Consider the following 26,136-nt stretch of genomic DNA (forward strand, 5'->3'; position numbering starts at 1 on the left):
AGGAGAGGATGGGAGATGAGTTTGTGTGTGTGTGAGAGACTGTGTATGTGTGTGTGTGTGTGTGTGTGTAAAAGAGAGAGAGAGAGAGAGAGTAATCGACCGCTGGCCACAGACAGGAGGGGGGAGGGAGTCCGAGTCAGAAAGCCTCCAGGGGAGAAAGAGTGAGAGCAAGTGGACAACCTGACTGAGCGTTTACTCTGTGGACTGACTGGTTGATTGACGGGAGGAGTGACCAGGCACTCGGCGTGGCACGATGGCAGGTAGGTGAGAGAAGCTCCACCTTCCTCATCACTTCTCTGCACCATGAATATTTCAGCAGCCTACAATTTTCTTATTGCCCTGCACTGACCTCCCATTGTCCATCTCTCTCCAGCATCACACACACACACACACACACACACACACACACACACACACACACACACACACACATACACACACACAGCCCACCCCCTCTGCATTTCATCATCCATCTTTACATCCGTCTCCCCTCCATCCCTGCTTTGACAGTTTCCTGATAACAGCCATGTGTCTGTACCAGTCTCATGTAAGCTGGTTAATTAATCACACTTTACAAGAATGTCTGTACTCAGATGGAGAGTGTGTGTATGTGCTTGTGCGTGTGTATGTGTGTGTTGCCTGCTGAATATGAAATAGATGTGGCCTCTGGTTTTATAAGGAGAAGCAATTGCTCTGGTTTGTGTGTGTCTGTGTGGGGGGGGGGTGTTCAAGGGCAAATTGAAAAGTAGCCAGCTCGGCAGCGTTTTTTAAACAGGTGTCCTGACGGTAAAGGAGATGAAGGTGAACCCTGCTGATCTCTCCATTGTTTGTTCTCTGTCTCTCCTCTTCTCTCTCTCATCTTGTATCCTTCTCTCCTGCTCTGCTTCTTCACTATGTAACATTTCACATGTTATGCTAAGTGTTAAAAATGCTAAGTGATAGCATGTTACAACACAAACTAAACATGCTAAATGTTCCACAAGTTTTACGGTTCTCCACACTGCGAGATAAATTTTCCTCCATAGCAAAAGTTAGAATCCTAACATCACAACACGACCACATGACCAGAATCAGTGGATTTTGTTTTCAGTGCAGCATGCTAACAAAGTGCATTTCGATATAAAACATCACACAGTAAACAAACATATTAAACATACAACCAAGTGTTTCCTGGAGAATTAGATTCTGTTTGTGGGGGAAGTTGACTGGGCGGCTCGATCATTAAATAATACCGTATGTAAGGTGCTCCACTACTTTGTGACAAATAAATCACTGAACAGGATAAATGGCTCCATTGCTTCATGTTTCAAACGAATAACAACCCTCTTCAACTCGGGTCTGGTTGGTGAGGGCTGATCACATATTGAGATTGGCCAGTGAGGCCAGTTCTGGCAGACGCAGCAGAATGACATGCACACAGAGAGGGCTGGTGTACAGACTCACAGGGATGGTAAAACCTTTATGGATTTTTTTACAGTCCACCAGCCCACCAACGCGGCAAGATGTCTCCCGGTGCTCGGTCCATCGGCCCGCCACAATATCAACATGGTGGTTAATGTTGATATTGTGGCAGGCCTCCACAAATAAATCAATGAATGGGAAACACTGTGTTAAACATATATGCAAAATGCATTTGCATGCAAACAGGCTATAAGCTCAGTTGAGGCTTCAGTCCAGCTCAGACTGGTGACAGCTGATCCACCCCGACTGTGTGGCGCAGAGCCCAACAACAGCCCAACAGCAGTTTAAGTAGAAACATGACCTCCTCTCTGGTGCCACCTTCAGGACAAACTTTTGTGTCCCACTGGCCATCCTATAAAAATGATCCTATAGGTCGTCTGTATGAGCAGATTATTTCAACCTCTAGTAACGTTTTATTGTTAGACGACTTGTAGTGGCTGTAGTAGCAACAGAGTTCGCTTTAGCAGGAGGTTGGGATGGACGGATGAAAAACTTTCACACAGGAGAGCGCCGTTTATGTCCTGTGTGAAACTGATAATCACTGCTGTTTCCTTTATCCACGCCCGTTTTGCAAACTTAACAATGTGTTTATTATTGTTACCATGACGGCATCTGTCGCTGGATTGTATTCAAGGGTAGGGATAAATGACCTACAGTATATGGTTGTTCAGGTTAGAGGACCTGTTGAATCCTCTCTGAAGCTTTTTACAGTATTTGTATTTGCTGTGTAGTAGAATAATGAATACTAAATGAGTGTAGACACAGTCTACTCAGGAGAGTAAAACTGTCTTTATCTTTGTCTTTCATTTGGTTTATGGCTGTCTCTTCCTCATTCTTCGGTTTCTCTGTTCAGTTCACCTAATGGTTACAGCAGTTTATATAAACAGGATTATCGCTGTAGTCAGTTAAAAATTAATCATTCATCTCTCTATCTCTCTCCCACTCTGAGTCCTTTCTCTGTTCCTTTCACTCTCTGTCTCCTCCCACCTACAATCTGTCCTCTCCTACTTCAGTTTGGACTGTTTCTTATGATTGTTTGTTTCACTCTTGCTCACTCAGTTTGAGTTTTAATTATTTGTACTGGTGGGATTTTTTCACATCCCCTGTATTTGATTACAGAGAGACTTTGTACTTTTTCTGCCACAGATGAGACATTGGATTGCTCTTGAATTACCATGACTGACTATGATGGTTTTTGTGCAGAGTGGTAGATAGTAGTAATGCTGAGTATTTTAGCATAGTCAGGACAGTAAGAAGAGCTTTTTCTGAGAGAGTTTATTCATGTAATATCTCCCTTTAGGAGGTGAGACATCACTTTACTTGTATGTTTTTACTTCACAAAAAACCCATGGCAATAATACTCTGGAAATTAGTTTCCCCATTAATAATTTACAGTGTCTTAAATTTTAACTTTCAAATGGGAAATTGACTGAAACAACATTTAGACCACAATGAAAACTAATGAAAGGCTTTTACAAGCTGGAAGCTTTTTAGAAGCTATTTATGACAAGCAGATGTGACCCTCCTTTTTGATTCTAATGGAAACTGTGGAATATAATACCAGGATTAATTGAATTATTAACATATTTAAAAAGCACATGTTTTCCTTTTCTCAGTAGCTGTGGTCTGTGGTCAGAGCACAACATCTGTTTGTGATGTTGGACAACAAAACTGGCTGATTTCCGGCATGAAACAAAGGCAGAGGTCCTTTTGTATAAACCAGCCTAATAATTACATCGGATACTTATGCTGAAAGTTGGAGAAATGAAGGAACAGAAACAACGATAATGGCTCGAGGCTATGTAAACATTGTGCCGTCAGTCCATCAGGCAGGCCTGCCATGCAAATCTCCACTGAGCTTGATTTCAGTATGTAAATCTGAAGCTTGATTTCCCTGTAGCCCCTTCCTGTCTCATTTGACTGCGAGATGTGATACAGTAACAGTAACAGTTCAACCTGTGTCCCCCAGCTCAGTTTGCACTGGTGAAGTGATGCATGCTGGGAGCACTGTAGCGCCTACCGAAGCTGTGTGTCCTGTAAAACCCCTTTTGGAAGTGTCCTGCTCTTTAAAGTTTAAAGTTAATACTTTAAACTGGTGCAGCTCAAAGCTCTGAACGGTGTCCACATGATGAGTGTGACCTTTGCATTAATAATAACAAGGAAGGAAGTTGATGGTAGATTATCATATTAAGAGTCTGCTCAGTTACAGCCATTAGTTTTATTTTTAGGTTATTTTAGTGTGTGAGGGTTTTATTCTTTTTCTTTTTGTCTCTTTTAATGAGTGACCGAAAATATCTGTTTTATCTTTCATCCAGCCTGAGACATGGGCACTGGTATTTAGATGTTGTATCATTTAAAGTTATAATATGTAACTTTCCCCATTAAAATGACTGGACTTATGTTTTTTTTATATATATATATATATATATATATATATATTTGTATGCTTCAATTATCCCAAATGTTTGCAGCAATTCTCAAACAAAGAGAAATATGTGATTTTAATCATGGTCTGTGTGATTTGGTCGCCTGTCACTGACATCATGTCCCCTTTGTGCATGTGTCAGTGTTGTGGATTTCTGCCAGAAGCTCAGCTATGAGACGCCGAACAGTGTCGGTGAATTACAGATTTTAAAATGAAAGTGCTTTATTCTTCTTTCTACCGGTTTTAATCCCCTGGTTCGTTTGTTGAGGAGAGGAGAACACCTCTGTGGATAATTTGGCTGCGGGTAAAAACCTCCTGAAAGTCTGGGTTAGTTATCAGTTGTCAGAGAAGCTATTGAAGCAAAGGTTAGCAGAAGTCCCAGAAAACCTCTGAAACAGACGCTTGAGCGCTAAGAATTTGCTTTTGGCAGGTGTCCCGCTTCACCTTTGCAATAGACAGTTCTGCGTAACAGAAATGTGTAAAGAAAATAACATTTGGCTGAGTGGTTGCTGTTTTTGTATTTCTGGTTAAGGAGGAACTTCCATCTCAACACATTACTCTGATCCTTGATATTTATCAGGTCAATAGGTAACAGTGTAAGGACGTGGAGGAATGCTGTTTTCTGTAAAGAGGGAGCAACTCATAAAAGCAGCAGGTACATACAAAGATCAGACTACTTTCATTTTAGGAGAGAAACGGGTAATTGAAGACTGACTACATTGAGTTGCAAGGTTCAAACAGATGACACCTCTGTCTCTGTAGGTGTAATATTGTGAAAGGTGTGAGTCTTTTTTTGGATCTGTATTTCTGATCATGAGGACGTGGTTGTTGCTGAGCTTTAGGACAGAGAGCAGATAGGGTTTAGAATTTAGGACACACGAGATGTTCTCTCCAACTTGTTTCTGACTTTATCAGGTCGTAATCTGTCAACGTGAGCCTCAGATTAATAATCTGCGTGGGGGAGTTTGCCTTGGATAATCTGACCGGCCTCCAGTGATGTCATCATGGTGGGAGGGAGCATGGCGGACGATTAGGTTGGAAAGAGTTCAAGCTGAGAGGAATGAAGGCAGGGGACTGAGGGAGGTGTGTGAGGCGGTTGGACTCAGCAGCAGCTCAGCCCCAGCATCACAAACACAGTGTCATTAAATGATTTATATGTTTAACAAACAAATGAATTCAATTGAAATCAATTTGAGAAACAAAAGCAAATAAACACCATTTACAGCAGACTTTTTTTCAAATTTCTTATTAAAGGTCCATATTTTAAACTTTTCCTGTGTTTTATTTGAAGTGTTGATCCATAAGAAGATACATTTGTAGTTTTAAGAACCTAGACCTGCTTTATAATCAAAACAGACAAAGAAATCAACCTCTATACAATATGGAACCTTTAAGACTGTATGTCTAAAAAAAAAAAAAAAAATTGATATTGAAAGGTATGCTTTGGAGTATTCATGTTTACATTGGGTGTTTCTTACCCAAACCCACTGTGTTTGTCCTTGAAGCTGAACACACATGCTGAATGCTAACAATCTTTTTCTCACATTTGTATTTCTGCCCTCTGCAAATAATGATGCAAATAACATGGTTAACATGGCATGGTGCTAATCAAAACATTTCTCCATAGCACAAGTTAGGGCTAAAAACTCCACAGGGAACCTTTAAATGATAATGCATGGCAATGTAATGAAGAACACAAAGCTTTGTTTCTCTGTTGTTGACAACTCTGTCTCCATCCCTCTTTCTTTTTTTCCTTCTCTTCTCTCCTTCCTTCACTGTCCAAACAAAACGACCACACAACCTGGTATCTGGTGTTGTTTTCCCTCTCTTTCTCTCTGAAACACACTCACACACACATGGAGTCTAAATTATTAAAACCAGTTAAGTTTCCTGTATGGTCTCATCCCCCTGAGAAACTCAAAACCATTGGTTGACAAAGCCGCAGCAGTGGTAGCAGCTATCCATCACACTGACCTCAATCAGTTCTTTGTGTTTATGTCCGAATGAACAAGTCCAAAAGTTCAACCATCGAAGCAGCAGCTTCATAATCTCTCTCACATCTACATGCGGTCAAGTTGTTCTTCTTCATTTTGCAGCTAACCGTATTGTTAAGTGCTAAGGGAGGTAGTAATGTGGACATCCGATACAGATTTCCCTATGAATAATAAAATAATCTTATCTCATCATTGCTATTGTTTTTCAGCACCACAACTACATAAAACATTGTCGGCTGGACTGTGATATATGGTGATCTATTGCACACTAGTGCTAGTTGTAGTAGTCATCACAGTGTGTGTGTTGACCAGCCCATTGTGGCCCTTAGTAAACAAAATCATGAGCTTTGATATTCAGTCAGTCTAAAATTTAAACTGAAACCCTCTCTCCTCACTGACTTCCTGTCCAGATGACACGGTGTCGGCCAGCAGTAACATGGACATGGAGGACCGGGTTTCCCACCTGGAGCAGAGGTTACAGCTGCAGGAAGACGAGATCCAGCTGCTGAAGGCGGCTCTGGCCGATGCCCTACGCCGACTGGGCTTCTGTGAGGAGCAGAGCCTGGTGATGCAGCCAGGCGTCCATGCTGCTGGGAGGAGACCTCTGACCACCACAGCTTCAGCACCGCCTACCAAGGGTAAGTCAAGTCCCTGCTCGGGGTGGTAGTACTTTACCAAAGTACAGATACCTTTGGAGAGGAGCTTAACATTTCTGATTGGTTGAGTACTCAAGCGTGTTATTTCAGCCACCATTTTTTAATAATCTGTAGCTGCATATTCATTTTGCATCAATACATCAACACGGAGTTACAGAAGAAACCATACGGCAGATGTACCAACGACACAAATCCTGTCCATCGCTTTATTTGGTGTCATCGTGTCTAGTCTTCTGCCACCTGCTGGACTCGAGTGTAACAGCTTGTTGTTGCCTCCAATTTTGCATAAGTGAGCTGGCTGGTTTGCCTAATCTTCCCGGGTCTTTAGACGTCGGTGGAAACGCAGGCAAGCAGCGTCCTGAAAGAACCTTTTAGTTCCTTGAGCAAAGTCTGTGGGATTACAACTTCCAGGTTTTTTTTGGGTTGAAATGTGGCTTAAGGCAACAGGTGAAGAAAGAGCCCCTCGTCCTTGTTAGTTAGTTAGTTAGTTAGTTAGTTTTCTCATCAGTCATGAGTCTTCGTCCTGGAACGGTGTCAAACCTTTATGTAGATTGTTAAATGCTAACAAAGTAATTGTTTTATCTTTGTCAGACTGGGGAACTAATCCCTGCATTGCTCCAGCTGCTGTCCAGTCAAAACACTACACCTCATTCGTCATTTTATTTCTGCTCTCCGCCAGTGAAAATGACCCATCACTACTGAAAAGCCATTAAACTGAATGGAAGGAATGAAAATTGTGGCTGACCATGCATGTTGCAAAAACAGATGTCTGAGTGTCAGAATCATCAGACACTCCTGATGTCAAACACATGTAGGAATTTGACATGGATGCACATACTGTCAGAATACAGGGTCAACACCACCTCACACACAGCCCAAAGGGAGTCTTTGAGTCAGGTTTGAAATTGGGCTATGTGTAAACTGTTTGGGAATTTGTCAACATCTTCTGTTGATTAATGAGGCTAATGATTTTTTTTACGTTTCAGTGCGTCAGCTCCTGCAGGCTCTTCCCTCCAGACCTCTCAGTAATGGCTACGTGCAACAGAAACGCCTCCTATCCTCCCCTTCATCTCCTAAGAAAGAAGTGCTGCAGTCCATTAAGAGGTTAACTTACGAAAGGAAAACTGCTTTTAACAAATTTCTGTGTACTCACATAGGCTCTTATTATCCCTGCATTTACACTTTACATGAATTGAGGAGATGTGATTGCTAAAGCCTCTCCTTTGCCTCTTCCTCTTCCTCTTCCTCTCCTTCTTTAGGAAGAGTATGTCCACAGAGCGTCTCACCCTGGTGAGGAGAGAGATGGGAGCAGAGAGTCGGAGTCGAACCACCTCCTCCAGCAGCTCCTCCGGTGGCAAAAGGTAACACATTTCTCCTGATGGATGGTGCATCCAATATGAATTATACACTGTATTTCTGAATCCATTTTCAGTACTGTATAAATAAATAAAACACTCACCAATGATTCAGTACCAGAGAAAATATAATACTGTATCCAGTGTTGTCATGAAAACCTCTCTAACAAGCTTCATGTTTGTGCACTGTGGGTCACCAGGGTTCTGGAGGAGCTCTCAGGGTCACTGCAGATTGTTTTAATGAGCTGTGTTACCTCTCTGTCTGCAGGCAGACAGATGACAGGTCAGTTTGATCAGTGGCAGACAGAAGAACCTGCTCTGCTTAGTGTTTGGTTACTGATCCTGATTATGGCTGTCGCACGTATCTTTAAGGTTTTGTGCTTTGGTGAAAATGTTTGTTTGGAGTAGGAGCAACTTTAAGGTGATTTAGATTTTTGATATTCAGATAATCAGATTTTAGATATCGGAGTGCTGAACATGATGAGTGCGGATGTGTCTTGTCTCTCTCTAAATGCATGCTGGGATAGGTTCCAGCTGCCCTGATAAGCAGGTATAGAAAATGGAAAGATGGAGTATTAAATATACATGGTACTGAAGCCTTGTATTAGTGGTTTATTTGAAATGGAACCAGCCCATAATGTTGAGATATTAATTTCTCACAGTCATTAAGGTTTTAGACCATCAAAAGGGTTGAAAGCTGTTACTTTAACTGAAATAAATGCACAGTATTTGCATTTTCTGCATCTTGATGAGATTTAACAGTAGTAGTCCTTCTTCCTCAGTAAAATATGCCTTACCTTGTAGAAAGGGTGATGGTATTGTTGGGTATTGTGGTGACCCACTGACCACCTCTGAAAGTGGTGCATAAAGGCAGATATCCAGTAACAGAGACTGTATCCAGTATGGTGCTAAATAAATAAAAAGGACAGGAAAAGACAAAAAGCTCCCTCTCCCCCCTAATCAGCATCTGTATCTGATTTTGCTGAAGGTATTTTTGTGGGAGCTGCTGCTGCTGCTGCTCCGAGAACTGATGGTTTAGATTTTTTAAAGTTTGAAAGTACACTCAGGATGTTTGAAAGGTTTGAATTATTCAGGCTGTGTGACGGGACAGAGACGGATTCTGCACATCGTCATCATCATCATGTGTGGCTGCCACACTTCCACAGTCAGCACTTCCTGTTTGTCCTGCAGTAACTCTCAGATGTCACCATGTATTATGTTCAACAGTTAACAGGCTGTTGGTCTTTGGTCTGCCACAGCTGTGAGCCTGATGGACAGTGAAGTGTCCACGTGTCACAGCCGACACACGGGTCATCTGCCATCAGTGAACAAACTCAAAGAGGAAGTTTATATTATCTGTGGTTATACAGTACACACTGTAAACACACTCACCTTCCTATTGTTTTTTTTCATTGCAATCCTGTCTTTCCTCTAAGTCTTTCATCTTCCAGACTATTATTTTTTTCTGTTGTTGTGTTCTTCTCTCTCACAGTACACACACCTTTTCCATTTCTTCTTTTCTCAATCTTTCCTTTCCTTTCCTTTCCTTTCCTTTCCTTTCCTTTCCTTCCCTTCCCTCTCTTTCCTGTGTTTCTGCTGATGGTTCAGATTCCCAGCAGTTCTTGGTAAAGAGGGGGTGTGGTTACCAGGCAGAAGGGGTGGGTCTCCACAGTCAGGAAGTGCGTTTTGATTGGACGGTGGGGCCTCCTCAGGCAGAGCTAAAAGTTTGCTGAGCGAAGGAGGAAGTTGTGTGTTGCTGTGGCTGTTGGACAGGACAGGAGCCGCTCTGACTGCTCTCCACTGTTGACTGTTACTGTAACGGAAAACCTGCAGACATGAAGAGATCCTCCAGGTAAATAGCTGCTTTAACAGATAATCAATAATTACAGAGCAAGACACTGAGCAGAGAGGTTTCATGGGTAAAGCTTTTATGCTCTTACTGATTCATAGCAAAAACAAAAGTAGCAAAGTGAAGTAAATGTTTCGTATTTTTTGAGGAAAGTTGTGTAGCTTCAGTCTTTGGATGACCAGATGGTAACAGCAGTTTTCAGAATGCATATGCTTCATTTAAAGTCAACTGGATGAATGTCAGAAAAAGTACTTGTTTTGTTTCACACCCAGCTAGACAGTCTTTGTTGTATAACTAATATTGAATAGATTATAGATTAGCTATAGATAGATTATGTATAGACAGATTGCACAGATAGATTGTGGACGGTTGGTAGAAAGCATTCAGGCGTCATCATCTAAAGTTTGTGGTTATTTTCAGTCTAAACAAAGCCAGTAGTCAGGCACTGAAGTCTGTCTTCACGACCGCCTGAGGAAGTTGTGCTGTTTTATGAAACTCTGTTGTCACGCAAGCCGTTTGATGCAGTAGGTTTCCCTGTCTGCGGGGCTGTGTGGCTGTGGGGAGGGGCTGCAGCACAGTAACACGAACGCAACACAGACAAGAGTCATTTGTGTTTGTGGACCGCAGATCAAATGGCAAGTATCAGGTCTGATGAAAAGAATTAGTCATAGTTTAATTGCGTAATTTTGTGTGTAGTTCAAACGAGAAAGAAAAAGGCAAGTGAGTCAAGTTAGTCTGCTTAGAAAAATGACACCTGACTTTAATGGATGTGTTTTTATTATTTTACAATTATCTTACAAGTCGTGTCTCATCATGTCACACACACATTGAATGAATTTATGCTTATGTGTCAACAATGGCTTTTGTCTTTGGGCTTCTAGTGATGGTGGGAGCAAACAAACATGTCAGGTCTCTCTTCAGTTATGAAACACACACATGGATGCGATGAGTGAATGTGGAGCGACAGACCACCGGTCACGCTGTGCTCAGCAGCTCTGTCACTTACCTGATTGTTCTGTTAAACCGTTTCTGACAGTGAGGTTATTACACCTGTTCAGGTTTCACATCACCTGCTGTAGTTTTATTTTCTGATGCTGTTTTGGGTGCTGCACATTTTTTCAAAGAGATTGTAATGAATTTGTTAATGTCTTGAACGAGAGGAGCAGCTTATATCTGAGAGTCTACACAAAATGCTGCAGAGACGGTTTCTTTATGATCACCGTGCAGCGTTATCACCACAGAGCGGTTGCTGAGGCAGCTGTGGGACTGATGTTACGATTACCGCCTCTGCTAAGCATGTAGAAACACTGATAACATTGATTGGATCTCCTGCTTAACATGCAACCAACTTATTGACCATGTCTCTGGTTGCAGAGAAGCATTTTACACTACTAAAACCAGCTTAATATCACTGAGACTAGATTTCATCTAATATTCAGTCCAGTTAAAGTTAAGGGTAATAGTCCTTTAAATCATAGAGCACTGTATGGAGTTGAATTCTATCTCACAGAGTTACATTTATGCAAATACAAGGAATAGGGAAAAGATTTCTATCACATTTGCTCCATCTGTGTCTCTCCTTTCTTCTCTCTGTTTGGGACAGTCTGTCTTGTTCCACAAAATTCTTAAACATATTCTGTTGAACTGAAAATTTAAAGCATCTTAAAGCAAGTATACTTAATATTGTGGTCCCAGTGTAACCTTTGTAAAGTCAACAAGCTTTAACAACTTGAATAAATAACTTTCCCTCAGGCTGATTGAAACCATGCAAATTCTGACAGGGGAAAAGATCAAACAATCTGCACCATGTTGAAAAGATTGAGATCTTTTCCTTTTTGTCAAATCAAATCATCATCTCTCTCTGTCTCTCTCTCTCTCTCTCTCTCTCTCTCTCTCTCTCTCTCTCTCTCTCTCTCTCTCTCTCTCTCTCTCTCTCTCTCTCTCTCTCTCTCTCTCTCTCTCTCTCTCTCTCTCTCTTCCTTTTCTATCCCTTTTCTCTCTCTCTCTCTCTGTCTCTCTCTCTCTCTCTCCTCTCCCTTTTCTCTCTCTCTCTCTCTCTGTCTCTCTTTCTCTCCCTCTTTTTCTGAGTTGAGTGAAGATGCGTTTGTGTCCATTAACTGAGGCCACTGAAGTACTTCAGTCATAATGGACCAGGAAATTGACTGTTCCCACCACTCCCACAGTTCAGGGGGCTTTGACCCATCACTTAGACCACAGCATCCATCTCCTCTGCCTACATGACTGCGATGGCTGCAGTCTGTCCCAGCTGGATGAAGCACTTTCAAAGGACTCACCTCTTATGAAATACAATGACGAGGAATCTGTTTTAATCAAAACATTTAGGTCAAATGTATTCGTGCAGCCATTGAAAGTTTGGTTCAAAAAATGAATAATTGTGCACACTGACTTAAACAAAATTTCCCAGATTGTAAATTTGATATGTTAAACTTTACAAACTAACTAGCATTACTAAAAAATATGCCAGTTTTCATAATATGAGCATAATATGACCCAAGCAAAGGGCACTGCAATGAAGCAGACACAAAATATGATAAACAATCTGACACACTGCAGGTGCTCTGACAGTGTATTGAAATCAGTCAGGAGTGAGTGGTTAGAGAACGACAGTGAGCAGCTGGATTTTGAATTTGAACAGACACCTCTCAAACAGCGCTGCAGAACAGCTGCAGGAAGGGCTCCTGTTGACGTCTTTAGAGAAGCAGGGCCCATCAGTTGCTCTATCTGTCTTTTGGTTGAAGGCTGATCTGATCACCTGCACAGCTATCTCTGTGCCCACAGGTCTGGCTCTAGCAAATATCTTGAGATTCAAGGAGGCTCCCTACAAAGAGTCACTGGATCTTTCCGACACTTCCACAAAACTGAACTGATGCCGGATTTCACAGAGGAACCCTGACCGGTCCTTGCTGCTCATTAGTCCCCCCTGGTTCTTACAAGAGCCCTTTGTGTTCTCAGAGTGTACGCAGGCACAAAATGCCAACAATACACTCAGCACTCCATGTTAATGAGTGGGCTGTTTGTGCATTCCCTCTCCCTGGAAGACTGGTGACTAGGACTGCAGCCACATGGGTTTTAGATCCACAGTTATTTGCCCTGTCCGGCTGCCAGTTACCCAGCATGCCGTGCACTAATTACTGGCTCTGGATCAATCTGGTTCTCTCATTGGCTAGAACCAGGCCACGCCTCATCTTCCTGGCAGACCAAACGTATCCCCCCCCCCCACACACACACACACACACACACACACACACACACACACGAAGAGACAAACGGGCCTTTATGTGGTTGTTTTAAAGAGACGACACCCTGCCTGGTTGCCTCCAGCTGCCCAGAGACACAGCAGACACCAGTCAGGTCCTCAGATCAGTCGCCTGTTTACTCTGTGGTCCATCTTTTCATCTTCCTCAGACGTGTCATGTTATGTTATGAAACACAAACATGCTGTGATCTCTTTTCTTTTTTACCAGTGATGCGTTAAACTTATTGTGGCTAACCTGCCTGGTCCAGTTAACTCCCTGTTAAACAAATGTCAGGAGAAGTAGACACACATGGCTCATCCTGGTTTTCGAAGGCATCCTGTTGACTTTTCTCCCTCATTAATGTAAAGCTGATTTGTTTGAATATTTTAAAACATGTTTTGTTTACTTCCATGTTTTACTTGCAGCAGTCTTCTTCCTCACTCATTCAATACCTATAAATGTCAGAGTTTACTGGCTGAAGTTTCATCTCTCCTCACTTTGTGTCGTTGCGTAGGGGTCACTATTTCTTAAATGGAAGCATTTGCTTTTCTTATAGCTTTCCTCTCTTCTATTCAGGTTTTCCCTGATCTGTCACTTGTCTGTATTTGACTGTTATTTCACTTTTTTAAGGTTTTGTGTTGGAGCACTGACAATAGAGGAATAGTCGTGGCCCTGACAGTTATATTTGTCTTGATACAAGGAAAAACGTTTATGCCTTTTTTGCATCTTGTAGAATTTTTTCCTCTGTCAGTTTTTTCTCTTTGTTTTAGATTTGAGTAATGCACCTGAGACACATCAGGTCACAGCAGTTTTCCTCATAGAAAACAAACATACATGCAACATACATCTGTCTTGCTCTGCCTTTAGTTTTAGATGACGAGTGTGTACACCCTGCTGCTGATGTGTTGTTTTCTCTGCTCCCCTCCTCTGATTGTGCTTCTACAGGAAAGTCAAACACATCTTTCCACACTCTCCCTGTTGCTGAGCAGGAAGAGACAAGCCATCACTTTCCCTATGTCTTATCAAGCCTTACTTTTACTGCTGTTGCCATGGTGATCTCCACCTGTCAGCTGAGGCAGCCTGATTATCTGATTGGTTGACAGCATCCTGACAGGTTGGGTTGAGTGGTCAGCGTGTGCTGAAATGCTCAGCGGGCAGTTCTGATTGGTGGACAGACAGCTGATTCAGGAACAGCTGCTGCTGTAGCTCAGCTGCTGCAAACTGATGAGGCAGCTGCAGGTTCTGAGTGACAGGTCGAAGTATGCATGTTGGCAAAGTGGCTGAATGGCCGGTCGTCATTTTAAATTCAGAGTGCTTATAAATGCATTTAGCTTCTCTGTGTGACATCTGGCAACACTACTGCTCATTGTGTATGAATCATGTTGCCTCCAGGTATCCATCACATACTGTACAGTGCACACAGTGCTGCTGTGTGCGATTTACCGCTGCGGGAAAAGTGGGATATATATTCATGAGTACGCACTATGTTAGCAACATATCAATCATATATCAACAGAAATAAGAAACGCTTTAAAACCTAATTTTGAGGTACTACATTACCTCCAGATTTACTAAAAATGCTGGAACAGCTGCACTTGTTTTCTTTCAATTCCACAAGTTTGGTTCCTGCTGAACATTTCAGTTAATACTTAATATGCATATGAAAACAATATTTCTGAGTACCAGGGACCTTAATCCTGCCTGTATAGTACGTCATCTTAAACTAGAGCTGGCTTCCGGGCCTATGATGCATGGTCTGTGTGTTCTTGCTGACTGAACTCTGAAGCTCTTCCACAGATGTCCCTGATGTTCAGTTGCAGTGAAGCTGAGCGTAGCGGGTTGCAGCATGTAGAACAGAGAAGAAATAATTCAGAATCCTATAGGAAGACTTGATGTTATGGAACAAAGTCACAGGAGCTTCACTGAATGCTGATACTATTCTGTGTGTATTGTTTGATGTTCTTACGTCATCTTTTTTTTCCCACTATGGATGACAGAGCCTGAATCATCTTCTGCTGCAGATCAAACTTCACAGGAGACATTTGATTCATTTTTCTTTTTTTTTTTTCTGTTTTCAGCAAATCCAAAGAATGCACCTTCAATGCAGGTAAGAAAGGTTTCCACCCCTCTGACGCTCTGTGATTTGTGTGTAATTTAAGACTCGAGTAGTTATTATGTCTCACCCTCTGATTATGTCACACTTCAGCCTCTCATGTGTGCTACTCGATTAACCCTCAGGAGTCCTTGATGCACTCGGGAATGATTTTTGTTGACATTTTGAACCAGTAGATATTTCTCATTAGAAATGCTGAAGATCCCTCTTTAACAGAATCATCTAATTTTTAATTGGAGAAATCTTCAGGAGAAGCACAAAAATCTGCAGCTAAATTTCTAAAGCATCCATATTGATTAAAGGTTAGTGAAGGGTTGGCTTTGTAGACCCAAGTTGTGTCTGTTTATGGATTATCTGATCATTACAACAAACAAAGTTTTCCTCTGTGTCCTCTTTTTTTTCTGCTTGGTTTCCAGGGAGAATGCTAACAAGATATGTTCCAGAAAACGAGCAAATGTCAGAGATTTAAGAGAAAGTTTACAAAGCTGTAGTCTGTAAAACTGGCAGGATTTCAGCACTGTTTATACCGTGGACATTATAAATCTGTGATGATCACAAGATTTTTTTGGAGCACACATTGATCCTTTAGCCTCTCTCAATAGCTTCAGTTAGTGATTCTTAAAATAAGGCCTCTCGTCTGCTGTTTGGATTTTCAGGAAAATGAAGCCACAGGATTAGATGAAGGAGGATGGAAGTCAAGTCTGTCTCACAAACTCTCTCAACCTTCAGTTAATGCAGTTCTGTCATTTTCTTAAGAGACACGTTTACTGTCGTCTCTTTGTTCTGTCTTTTCCACCTGTCCCTGAATCTTGAGTTTTGTTCCTCTGCTCCTTTCTCTCCACGTGAGCTTCCATCTCTCTTTTTCTTTTTCCCTCCAGAGGACGGCTACGTGAGGATGTTCCTCCGAGGTCGTCCCGTCACCATGCACATCCCCGACCAGCAGAGGGAGAGCTACAGCATCGACCACAAGGCGGCGCTCCCTGACCGCAAGCTCAAGCTGCAGTGGGTGTATCCTTCACACTGGGAGAGGGATCAGGACTGAGTGAATGAATTGAGGATAAATCGCAGTAATGAATGAGTTATCATCCATTTTAGCATAAAAGGAAAATCAATTGACAAATCAGTGGATGGATAAATTTAAAAAAGTTAAAACCTGGAAAGCTGATTGAAAGTGGTTATTTGCAGTTAATTTTAAAATGTAATAGAATCTTTAATTTTCTTATTTCTCCACTTGAAGTGTTTTTGTAAAGTCTGTTTTCTGGGATATGCAGCTCTGAACCTTAAGTAGCACTATTGGCTTTTTATATGTTGTTAATCTAGAATCTGCAGAAGGAGAATAAGCTTCAGTCCCTGCGAGTCATCTTCGTAAAGAAAAAGCATCAACTAAACTTCTAAATAAGAATATCATGTGTTCTTGTTTGGTGGTTCTGTCTTGTCTTGTTCCTTAACTTAAGCGTGGCCCAGGTACGGCTACCGCGGCCGTGACTGCCGCTCCAACCTCTACCTGCTGCCCACGGGAGAGATCGTCTACTTCAACGCCTCCGTGGTGGTGCTGTACAACACGGAGGAGCAGCAGCAGAGACACTACCTGGGCCACAACGATGATGTCAAATGGTGAGAAAACAGCAGGCTGATAATGGCTGTCCTCCAAGTATTTGATTTTATATATATATACATATGTGTGTGTGTGTGTGTGTGTGTAGATTTCTAAATATACAGTACCACAGCCTTGCTTAAAGATTTGCCCTCCACATCCTGTGTGTGCAGCACATGTGTTTAAAAAGAGAAGTGACTCTCATGATATTGAGATGTTGATATTGTTGAAACATTCAAATGTTTCATGAAATTCTTCTGTATCCATCTACCACATGATTTCCTACACAACACTTCTTCTGTAATTCAGTCAAACCTGAAGCTCACATATTTCACAGCTGACAGGTTCATCAGCAGCTTCTTCACACTGACTGTGTTTATCATTAATGTCAGTTCTGGTTTACTTAATGACATCCTGAATGAGCTCTGTGACTGGAGCCACTGGGATGTAAACAAACTCAATCCCCCCGGGGCATGCTGGGAAAGCTCCTCATCTCTGCAGGGAAACAATTGTGGTCTCCTCTCCCACGCCGTCATACTGAGTCCTTCTCTTGTTCTGGCTGTGAAAAGGATCCAGTGTTAACTACTGTAGTGTTTTGATGTTGTGTTTTTAGTTTAGAAACACAAAATGATAAAGACAATGTCATAATATGTTTTTTAAAACATATTTGAGGCTTCCTGTTTTATAATGTCAATTCCTTGAACTTCTTTGTCCATATAAGTCATATGCCAAAAAACAGAAGCAAACGATCCTGAAACCGGCAGGCAGTGTTTCTGCTTTCCTAGTGATGCCTTCACTTGCATTGTGTTTTAATCCGAAGCTCCTCTGGGCTTTTACACCTTTTACCATACAAGCCAGAAACGGGAGAAAGAGAAAATGAAAACGACGTTATAATTTATGTTTTCTCTTCATAGCCTGAGTGTGCACCCGGACATGGTTACCATAGCAACGGGGCAAGTGGCTGGAAACTCTAAAGACGGAAAGGTACAGTGAAAATAGAGATACAGTTTAAATCATATTTAAATGGATAGGAAATGTTAAAAAAAACTTTTTTTTAAATTTGAAATTTGATGTAAAATTCCTAATAGAACTTGTCTTGTGCTTTAGCATTAGTAAGGAGTTTAATAATATTACATGGAGGAAAGGTTTTCAAGACATTTTTGTTTCCATGAGTCAAATGAGTTCGTCTAACTCAATGTTTCTCTGTCTGTTTTGACCTCTGCCACTTTCCTGCTCAGCTGCTGGCTCCCCATATTCGTGTTTGGGATTCCGTGAGTCTCAACACGCTGCATGTGCTCGGGATGGGAGTGTGTGACAGAGCAGTCACATGCGTAGCTTTCTCCAAGTCGGTAAGCAGCTTCACGTCCTGTGGCGTTTACTGAGGGTGTGACACCGTGCAAAGTTCAATCAAGTACTGACGCTGTGATTTACAAATGAGTTCTAGTTTTAATAAACACATCTTAATGTAGATGTAACTGCTTATTCTTGTCTTCAGAACGGCGGCACCTTCCTCTGCGCCGTGGACGATGCCAACGATCACATCCTGTCGGTCTGGAACTGGCAGAAGGAGAAGCAACTGGCTGAAGTCAAGGTATCCTGAACTTTGACCTTTGACCACCTGAGCCTTATCCCATTTACACAGCTCTATTATTATTCATGCCACTTCCTGGTTTGAAAGTTTAATTGCCAAATAGTATGGATCACCAGAATGGACAAAAAGGTTGTAATATTACAAGTTCTCTTCAGAGTGAATCTGGTAGAGATTCATGCCGTGTCTTCTCGCCTCCTGTCTGTGCAGTGCTCCAATGACTCTGTACTGGCTGCTGTGTTTCATCCCATGGACGCCAACGTGATCGTCACCTGTGGAAAATCTCACATCAACTTCTGGACCATGGAGGGCAACACTCTGACCAAGAGACAGGGCCTGTTCGAGGTATAGCCATGATAACAGCTGCTCTGCGCTCCACAAATATAACACACCCTCCTACCTCAAATGAATCTCATTAAACCTCACTGTGATGAAGATACATGTGTTATTTGATTAAGTACACTCAGCCAAAACAAACAGTCTAGTCTGCAACAGCCTCGCAGTAAATCCCATCATCTCTCTCTCTCTCTCTCTCTCTCTCTCTCTCTCTCTCTCTCTGTAGAAACACGAGAAACCAAAGTATGTGTTGTGTGTGGCGTTTGCTGAGAATGGAGATGCCATTACAGGAGACTCCAGTGGAAACATCTACGTCTGGGCCAAAGGTAAAATCTAATCTAAACTGAGCCCAACCCTTTGTGCAAGATATTAAGAAATTAAATCTCTCAACACTAAAAGCCTGGCTGCTTACTGTGGTATGAAAATGTTAATGCAGCGGTGGCATTCATGTGAGAACATGATTGGATTTTTGAAAAGCAACCAGTAAAGATGCAGGAAACTAAAACCAATTTGTAAGTTATGGATCATTACTGAAAGGTAGCTGTAAAACATGTTGCCCTCTGTAGCTAAATCCAACTATAAGCGTTTATGTTTGCAGAGCAGGTCATTAATTCCATCATAATATTGACTCCGAGGTAGAAAATTGTTCTCTGGGTTCATCATCAAGTGATGCAAATATACAGTTTAATTTGTTTCTCTCACATATTGAAAAGTGTGAAGGATCCAACAGAGGCGGGCATCTTCTGTTTGTCTCCTGATGGACAGGTGGTAACCGCATCAGCCAGGTGGTGTCCGGGGCCCACGAGGGCGGGATTTTCTCTATATGTGTCCTGAAGGACGGCACCATGGTGTCTGGAGGAGGGAAGGACCGCAAGGTGGTGCTGTGGGACCACGACTACAGGAAACAGGCTGAGATGGAGGTAAGAGCACTGAACTGTCCTGTGCATATAAAAGGCACGATCAGAGAATAATCCTGCAGAGAGAGGAAGTCTTCTTTTACTTACAGTCTGTGTGTGTGTGTGTGTGTGTGTGTGTGTCTCTCCCCAGGTGGGTGAGTCGTTCGGTCCAGTTCGGGCTCTGGCTGAAGGAAAACCAGGAGAGCTGTTTGTTGGAACCACCAAGAACGCCATCATCAAAGCTGCCTTCCCTGATACATTAACTCCTGTTGTACAGGTACACACACACACACACACACACACACACACACACACACACACACACACACACACACACACACACACACACACACACACAATTTACCTGTTCTGGTATAATAAGAGTACACAAGGATATAATTTTTTTGTCACTAAATATCGTCAGTATTTCCAAAAGGGAGAAGAAGTTGTTTGTCTGTTGTTGTATGTCTTCTTCTCTAACACACTCTTGTTTTCTGCTTCCACACAGACGTCTAGTATTATGTTTTGGGAAATGCAAATAGATGCTAAATGTGTACACACAGCAGCCTCAGGATGTATTTAATAAGACGTGCAATGTGTTACAGGGTCACACAGATGAGCTTTGGGGGCTGGATGTTCATCCCTCCATGGAGCAGTTCGTCACCTGCTCCCAGGACAAACAGGTTCACCTCTGGGACACCAACTCCCATCAGCCCCTCTGGAGCAAGACTATTGATGTAAGGAGGAATAGGATGAAGCATTTAACTTCAGGATGTTAAGCACTGACTTTACAGCACCTGAATACAAAAAATAATTGCGACACTTCTGTCTTTAATAATAAGAGTAATGAGTTAGATAAACTGGTTGATCCTCTGCTCTGCTCCCCTCGCTGCTCCAGGATCCAGGGAGGTCTGCAGGTTTCCATCCCAGCGGGGCTGTTCTGGCAGTGGGGACCATGACTGGAAGGTCGGCCTCTCCGCTGACATTTTGTTCCCACAGTTACATTTCAGAAACTAAAACACTAACAATTCAACAGCAATTCACAACATCTGGAACAACTCTTACACAAGACGACAACTAATCCATTTCTTAGAACACTAATTCTGTGAAACACATTAAGCTTATTAAAGAATGAGTAAGGAGGTACTTCAATTCAAAAATTCAACTTATGAAAGAACACTAATTCAACTTACTGTATGTAGTTGTGGCAACTGCTCTAATAACAATTATTTAATAATAAAAAAACATCAATCAGAACTAATTAACTAACAGAGGCATCAGTAGGTTGTTTTAATTGTTTCCTGTGTTTTGTTTAATTTAGTTTTCTTCTGTTTTATTGATAGTGATTTTAATTATTGTTTCATTTGTTGTTTTTGTGGGTGGACCTCAAGAAAACTAGCGACCACTGTGTGGAAGCTAGTGGGAATCCAAATAAAGAAATGAATGGGTGCAGAAAGAAAGATAAATTGGTTAATTAATATATTTGTTGATCAACAGAAAAACTAAGAAACAGTAACTTGAGTAATTTATTAAGCAAAGATTACACATTCACAATTTCCATCTCACATGATGGACATTTTCACAGATTTCTTGTATGTGTGTGTGTGTGTGTGTGTGTGTGTTGCAGGTGGTTGGTGCTGGACACCGACACCCGGGATCTTGTTTCTATGCACACAGATGGCAATGAAATCATCTCCAACGTCAAGTACTCTCCAGGTAAAACATCACCTGTTCACATCACTGAGCCAAATCCATAAAACACTTGATTATCTCGACTGCATCGTCTCTGCCAGCAGCACCGTTAACGATGTTGACCTTGCGCCTTTTAGATGGTAACTTCCTGGCTGTCGCTTCCCATGACAATTTTGTTTACATCTATGCTGTGACGGAGAATGGCCGAAAGTACAGCCGTGTGGGGAAATGCACTGTAAGTGTACTTTCCTAAAATAACAACCTTCTTTCACAATTCATATCTCGGCTGTCTGGAAAAAGAAATATTTATTTAAAGCGGGATCAGCTATTTTTCTCTTTATGTACAACTCTATTACATAACTGGGGTTGAAAGATGAATAGTTTTTCTTTGTTATTGTTTGTTTATTGTTAAACTTCACTTGAAGTAGGAAATAAAAGTTAGATGCAGAAAATCTGACCTCTTCTGCTGCCTCCTCCCCAGGGTCACTCCAGCTTCGTCACCCACCTGGACTGGTCGACAGACAGCCAGTACCTCGTCACCAACTCAGGAGACTACGAGATCCTCTTCTGTAGGCCCCCCCCCTTCCTCTGCCTCTTAGGGCTGAACCATATGCAAAAAAAACAATATGCAAACTCACATCACTCATGTTACAAAGATAGAAAAAATGTGAAAGTGACATTTTGACTGTGTGTGTTTTTGTTCTTGTTTTTTTTCTCAGGGGAGGCATCCAGTGGTAAACATGTGACCAACATGGACACGGTGCGCAACCTGGAGTGGGCCACTTACACCTGCACTCTGGCCTTCAGTACCTTCGGTAGGTCCATAAATCTCACTTGATGTCTTTTATCCACCTGAAGCCTGTGAACCCACCTCAGGTCCAGAGTGAACAACAGGTGAATTATCAGATTCATGTAGTTTTATATTCTGTGTGTTTCAGCGTTAGTTGGCAGATGTTTGATAGTTTTTTAACTTCTAACACTTTGGTATTTTGTAATGTTTACCAAACTGAAAAGACTCTATCTTTCTCTGGACTGAGTATCCACCCGTGGCTTTTGGAAGATAGTTTTGTCTACTGTTTAAATTTCTGACTTGTCATTTCTGTTGGTGAAGTGTCAATATTGACCGTTTGATCAAACTGCTGCACGGCGATTTGAATTTTACTGCAGCCTGCAGACTGTTTGTCTTTCTCACACTTTCACTAACTCTCTCTCTCTCTCTCTCCGTCTGTCTCTCTCAGGAATTTGGCCAGATGGAGCAGACGGCACAGACATCAACGCCGTGTGCAGGTCACATGACGGATCCCTGCTGGCCTCTGCTGATGACTTTGGCAAAGTGCACTTGTTCTCCTTTCCCTGTTCTCAGCCAAGGGTCAGTCATGTTCACCCACAGTTACGCTCTGTTAGCGTATCGGCATCAGTGCCTGTGTGTCTGCGTGCACACATCACGTTTGTATTGTCATGTTTATGTCCTGAAGCTTTCCAGCAACTCATCCCTCCACTGTTTTTTAGGGTTTGCTGCGTTGTGACCTTTGACTCCTCAGAGCTGAGCAGCCACACTGCTCTTCTCTGACCACACTGTGATTACGTGTTTATAAACACTGTAAAACACATTGAAAGCTCAGCAGAAATAACATAACACTCGACCGCAAGGCTTTCAGTGTGGCATCACCACCAGACCTATAATGCCCCCAATTTCTACCAGGTGTTTATTTTGTGCTCACAAACGAGTGCTGTTGACTTTTTTTCTTTCTTTTTTGCAAGTTCTTCAAGTTTAAACGTTAGACTTTTAAACTGGAGTTGTAAACGTAATTGTCCATTCAGACAAGCTGGGTACCATTATCACAGAAACTGCAGAAAGCTACAGCAGCTGCAAATGGTTACAACATATTGGTATTTTAAGCACTCAGAATTAACTCATCGTAAAAGTTTTACGCACATTTAGCGACTAAAACCAGAAGCAAGTAACAGTTTTACTTCATGAAAAATTGAGACTGATTCAAAAATTAACTGTGTACATATGTTTTCTTAAAATTCTGTCACTGTCAAAGGCTTCAATATCACTGCCCAGCCTGCAGGTCATGAGATGATTCATAGGTTAACCTGATGACGAGGTTACATGTAGATAAAACTCCTATAGACACAGTTACATGTTTGCAATTATTTGACCAAAAAACTAATTAGAAAAGCTGAAGTTTAGTATTTTTCTAAACATGATCCTCATGCGTCTGTGGCTCAGGACGTAGAGTGGGTTGTCCACTATTCGTAAAGTCGGTTCAATTCGATTCCCGGCTCCTCCCGTCTGCATTTCGTGTCATTGGGCCAGATACTGAGCCCCAAGTTGCCCTCAGTGTTTCACTGGTGCGTGAGTGTGTGTGGAAAAGATGCTGTATGAATGTGTGTGTGTGAACGGGTGAATGTGGCCTCCATTGTAAAGAGCTTTGAGTGGTCGATAAGACTAGAAAAGCGCCATATTAGCGCAGTCCATTTACCATTTACCCATGCTAAGTGCAACACCTTAACAGCTGATCCGTTGTTTTTGTCTTCACTCAATACTTCGTCACTTTACTATGTGCTCCGCTCAAATTTATAGGCTCCGAGCCACGAGTGCAGTGGCCACAGCAGTCACGTGACCAACGTTGCCTTCCTGCACGACGACAGCCACCTGATCTCCACCGGCGGGAAAGATACCAGCATCCTGCAGTGGGTGGTCGCCTAGGCAACACTATCAGCCCACATCTCTAATCCCCCCACAGGCGGGGACCAGCATCCTCCCTGACCCCTGTCACCTCTTCACTGTTTAATCATCCTGCCAGCAGGGGGCAGCACCTCCTCCGTGCCTCCTGGAAATTACAAAACCACACTCACAACTTGACCGGGCCACACACCACACCAGATGAGATAATGAGTATCATTGTAATAAATGGAATATTATTTAGTGTCCAGCTGTTTGTAATAGAATGTAGAGAAAATGACTTGTTGCCATGCAGGAAGTGAATCCTAACTGTTCCCCCCAAAAAAATCAACTACTGTAACACCGACTGAGCTGGAAGCTGCTGCTGGTGACACACAGTAACCTATGATTTTAGCATTACTACTAACTGTGCCTAAACTGTATTCATCTTAACCCCTTTTAACTGGAATTCCACCTATTTTATAGGACTGATGTGTTTGCAGGCTTTAGCTCCTTAATTGCAAATCATGTGCACTTTACAGTTTTGTTGACCTTTTTGAATGCATGCTACATTGTTAGGGTTACATTTATACGTTTGGGTTTAATAGGGTATTTTTCCTTCAGCTATTGGTTTCCATTCATTTTCATGAAGTATGAAAATCAATCTGCAAACTCCTGAAATGAGTCTGACTAGGAAATACAGTATTGATTCTCTGTGATTCATTACACAACTAAAATATTTTAAAATATATTTTCATATCACTGAATCCATGGAACCAATGGATTATTGCAATAAAAAATACACCTAAATATATATAAGACAACAGCTTGGTGTGCAGAATAGTGAGTTGTAGTGTAAAGTATACTTGATTTGAAATAACCAGGTGAAAACATGGGCCCTTTAATGGCTGCGCTCCAGGAGAATGTAGTAGATTGTTGTCAACAAGCACTGCTCTTTCCAGAAGCAAACAATGACTTTAAGTAAACCCTCAAATCCATGTGCAGACATGTAGTCAAACAGAATGTAGCCTTGTCAAGGTGTGATATTCCTGTGCATGACCTTTAAGAAAGAGTGATGTCTGTTTGGAGGAAGTAACTGACCTGTCGTGGGGCAAAGGAAGATTGTATTAAAATTCCTAAAATAGGTGGTTTTCCCCTTTAAAATACTTACTATTACCCCATTGCCTTCTTATACTACACTTTTCCATCCCTCAGCCTCATTTCCAAACTCTTAAGGTGCCGATTGTTATTATCACAGACTGTAAAATGGTACGAAGTGGCTGTTTTGTCTCCCCCGACCCCCACCCGGGCTGCTGTGCCCCCCCCCCATCCCCCACCCGGGCTGTCGTGTTTCTGATTGTACTACTACTGTAACTGTGCTGAGAAGGCACTAGATGGCGCTACAATACAAGAGAATGAGCATGACTGAGGCTGTCCTCCTGTAGATGCTGTTAATGTTGCAAAGGTCTCTAGAGTAAAAATATATATTATGCAGTATATCCGAGTGGCTGTGTTATTTTAATATTTAACTGTAACAATGATGGATGTTATTACTATTCTTGTGGCACTTTTAGCGATTGACAGAAGGGTAATGTTGGCTACTGTGCTGTAGAAGTGAGCTTGAGCTGTGCTTTGCCTTCTGTTTTGTTAATAAAGTTTTTACCCAAGTACAACTGAGGGGAGGCTCTTTTTTTGTTCCTATAAATTAGCTAGAAAAAGAGGATAAGAGATACCCTCATCACAAGGGATGATCCTGGTAGAATCAAGGTAAAAATATTCATGAATATACATATACAATAGTCTTTATTATCTATTACATCTTTAGCATGTGTTGCTGTATATAATAAATCATCTGCTCAATTCAACAGCATAAAATTTGTTATTATTCCCATACAGAAATGTAATATATGACACATGCAGTGTGTCCCTATATCAAGAGTGATGTTGCCATATATGTCACCTATTAGGGAATATATATCATTCTCAGATATATACATACGTGCACATGTACGCTAAGTTTATAACAGTTATATGTTTATAACATGAAATATCCATAGTAAAACTTCTATATGTACATATATTAATAATATCTATATGATGAATGTATTATCGGTGTAACATGTTGTCACCATATATGTTAATGATATATATCAAATTTATATATGAAAGTTTATTTTAAAAAAAACCTACATATAAAAAAACTTTATGTTTGTATATGTTTTTCTTATTAATTTCTCATTCATTTTAAA

At 41.7% G+C, this 26,136-nt stretch overlaps 1 protein-coding gene across 2 annotated transcripts; it reads left to right on the forward strand.

Moving 5' to 3' along the window:
- Nucleotides 1-6: 6 nt before the first annotated feature.
- On the forward strand, nucleotides 7-25,564 carry eml2 (EMAP like 2). Of its 2 annotated transcripts, XM_056374611.1 has the most exons (22): nucleotides 7-260; nucleotides 6,291-6,518; nucleotides 7,523-7,640; nucleotides 7,796-7,897; nucleotides 15,076-15,104; nucleotides 15,989-16,118; nucleotides 16,575-16,724; nucleotides 17,619-17,688; nucleotides 17,943-18,053; nucleotides 18,200-18,295; nucleotides 18,503-18,637; nucleotides 18,855-18,954; nucleotides 19,394-19,548; nucleotides 19,676-19,801; nucleotides 20,130-20,261; nucleotides 20,423-20,490; nucleotides 21,152-21,240; nucleotides 21,354-21,451; nucleotides 21,698-21,785; nucleotides 21,936-22,031; nucleotides 22,455-22,585; nucleotides 23,807-25,564. In XM_056374611.1, exons 1-22 carry the CDS (start codon nucleotides 254-256, stop codon nucleotides 23,930-23,932), a joined length of 2,385 nt encoding a protein of 794 aa, XP_056230586.1. In that variant the 5' UTR covers nucleotides 7-253; the 3' UTR covers nucleotides 23,933-25,564. The 2 variants fall into 2 exon arrangements, with proteins under 2 accessions (XP_056230586.1, XP_056230587.1); XM_056374612.1 differs by lacking the exons at nucleotides 7-260; nucleotides 6,291-6,518; nucleotides 7,523-7,640; nucleotides 7,796-7,897 and adding an exon at nucleotides 9,597-9,743.
- Nucleotides 25,565-26,136: the final 572 nt, after the last annotated feature.

The sequence above is a fragment of the Seriola aureovittata genome, chromosome 4 (assembly GCF_021018895.1).
Source record: "Seriola aureovittata isolate HTS-2021-v1 ecotype China chromosome 4, ASM2101889v1, whole genome shotgun sequence".
NCBI lineage: Eukaryota > Metazoa > Chordata > Actinopteri > Carangiformes > Carangidae > Seriola > Seriola aureovittata.

Bases quoted from the DNA above. Each gene is read 5' to 3' on its own strand.
- eml2 (XM_056374611.1), top strand. The intron at 7,898-15,075 runs GTAACACATTTC...TTCTGTTTTCAG, and splicing joins AGCTCCTCCGGTGGCAAAAG to CAAATCCAAAGAATGCACCT. The intron at 19,802-20,129 runs GTACACACACAC...AATGTGTTACAG, and splicing joins CATTAACTCCTGTTGTACAG to GGTCACACAGATGAGCTTTG.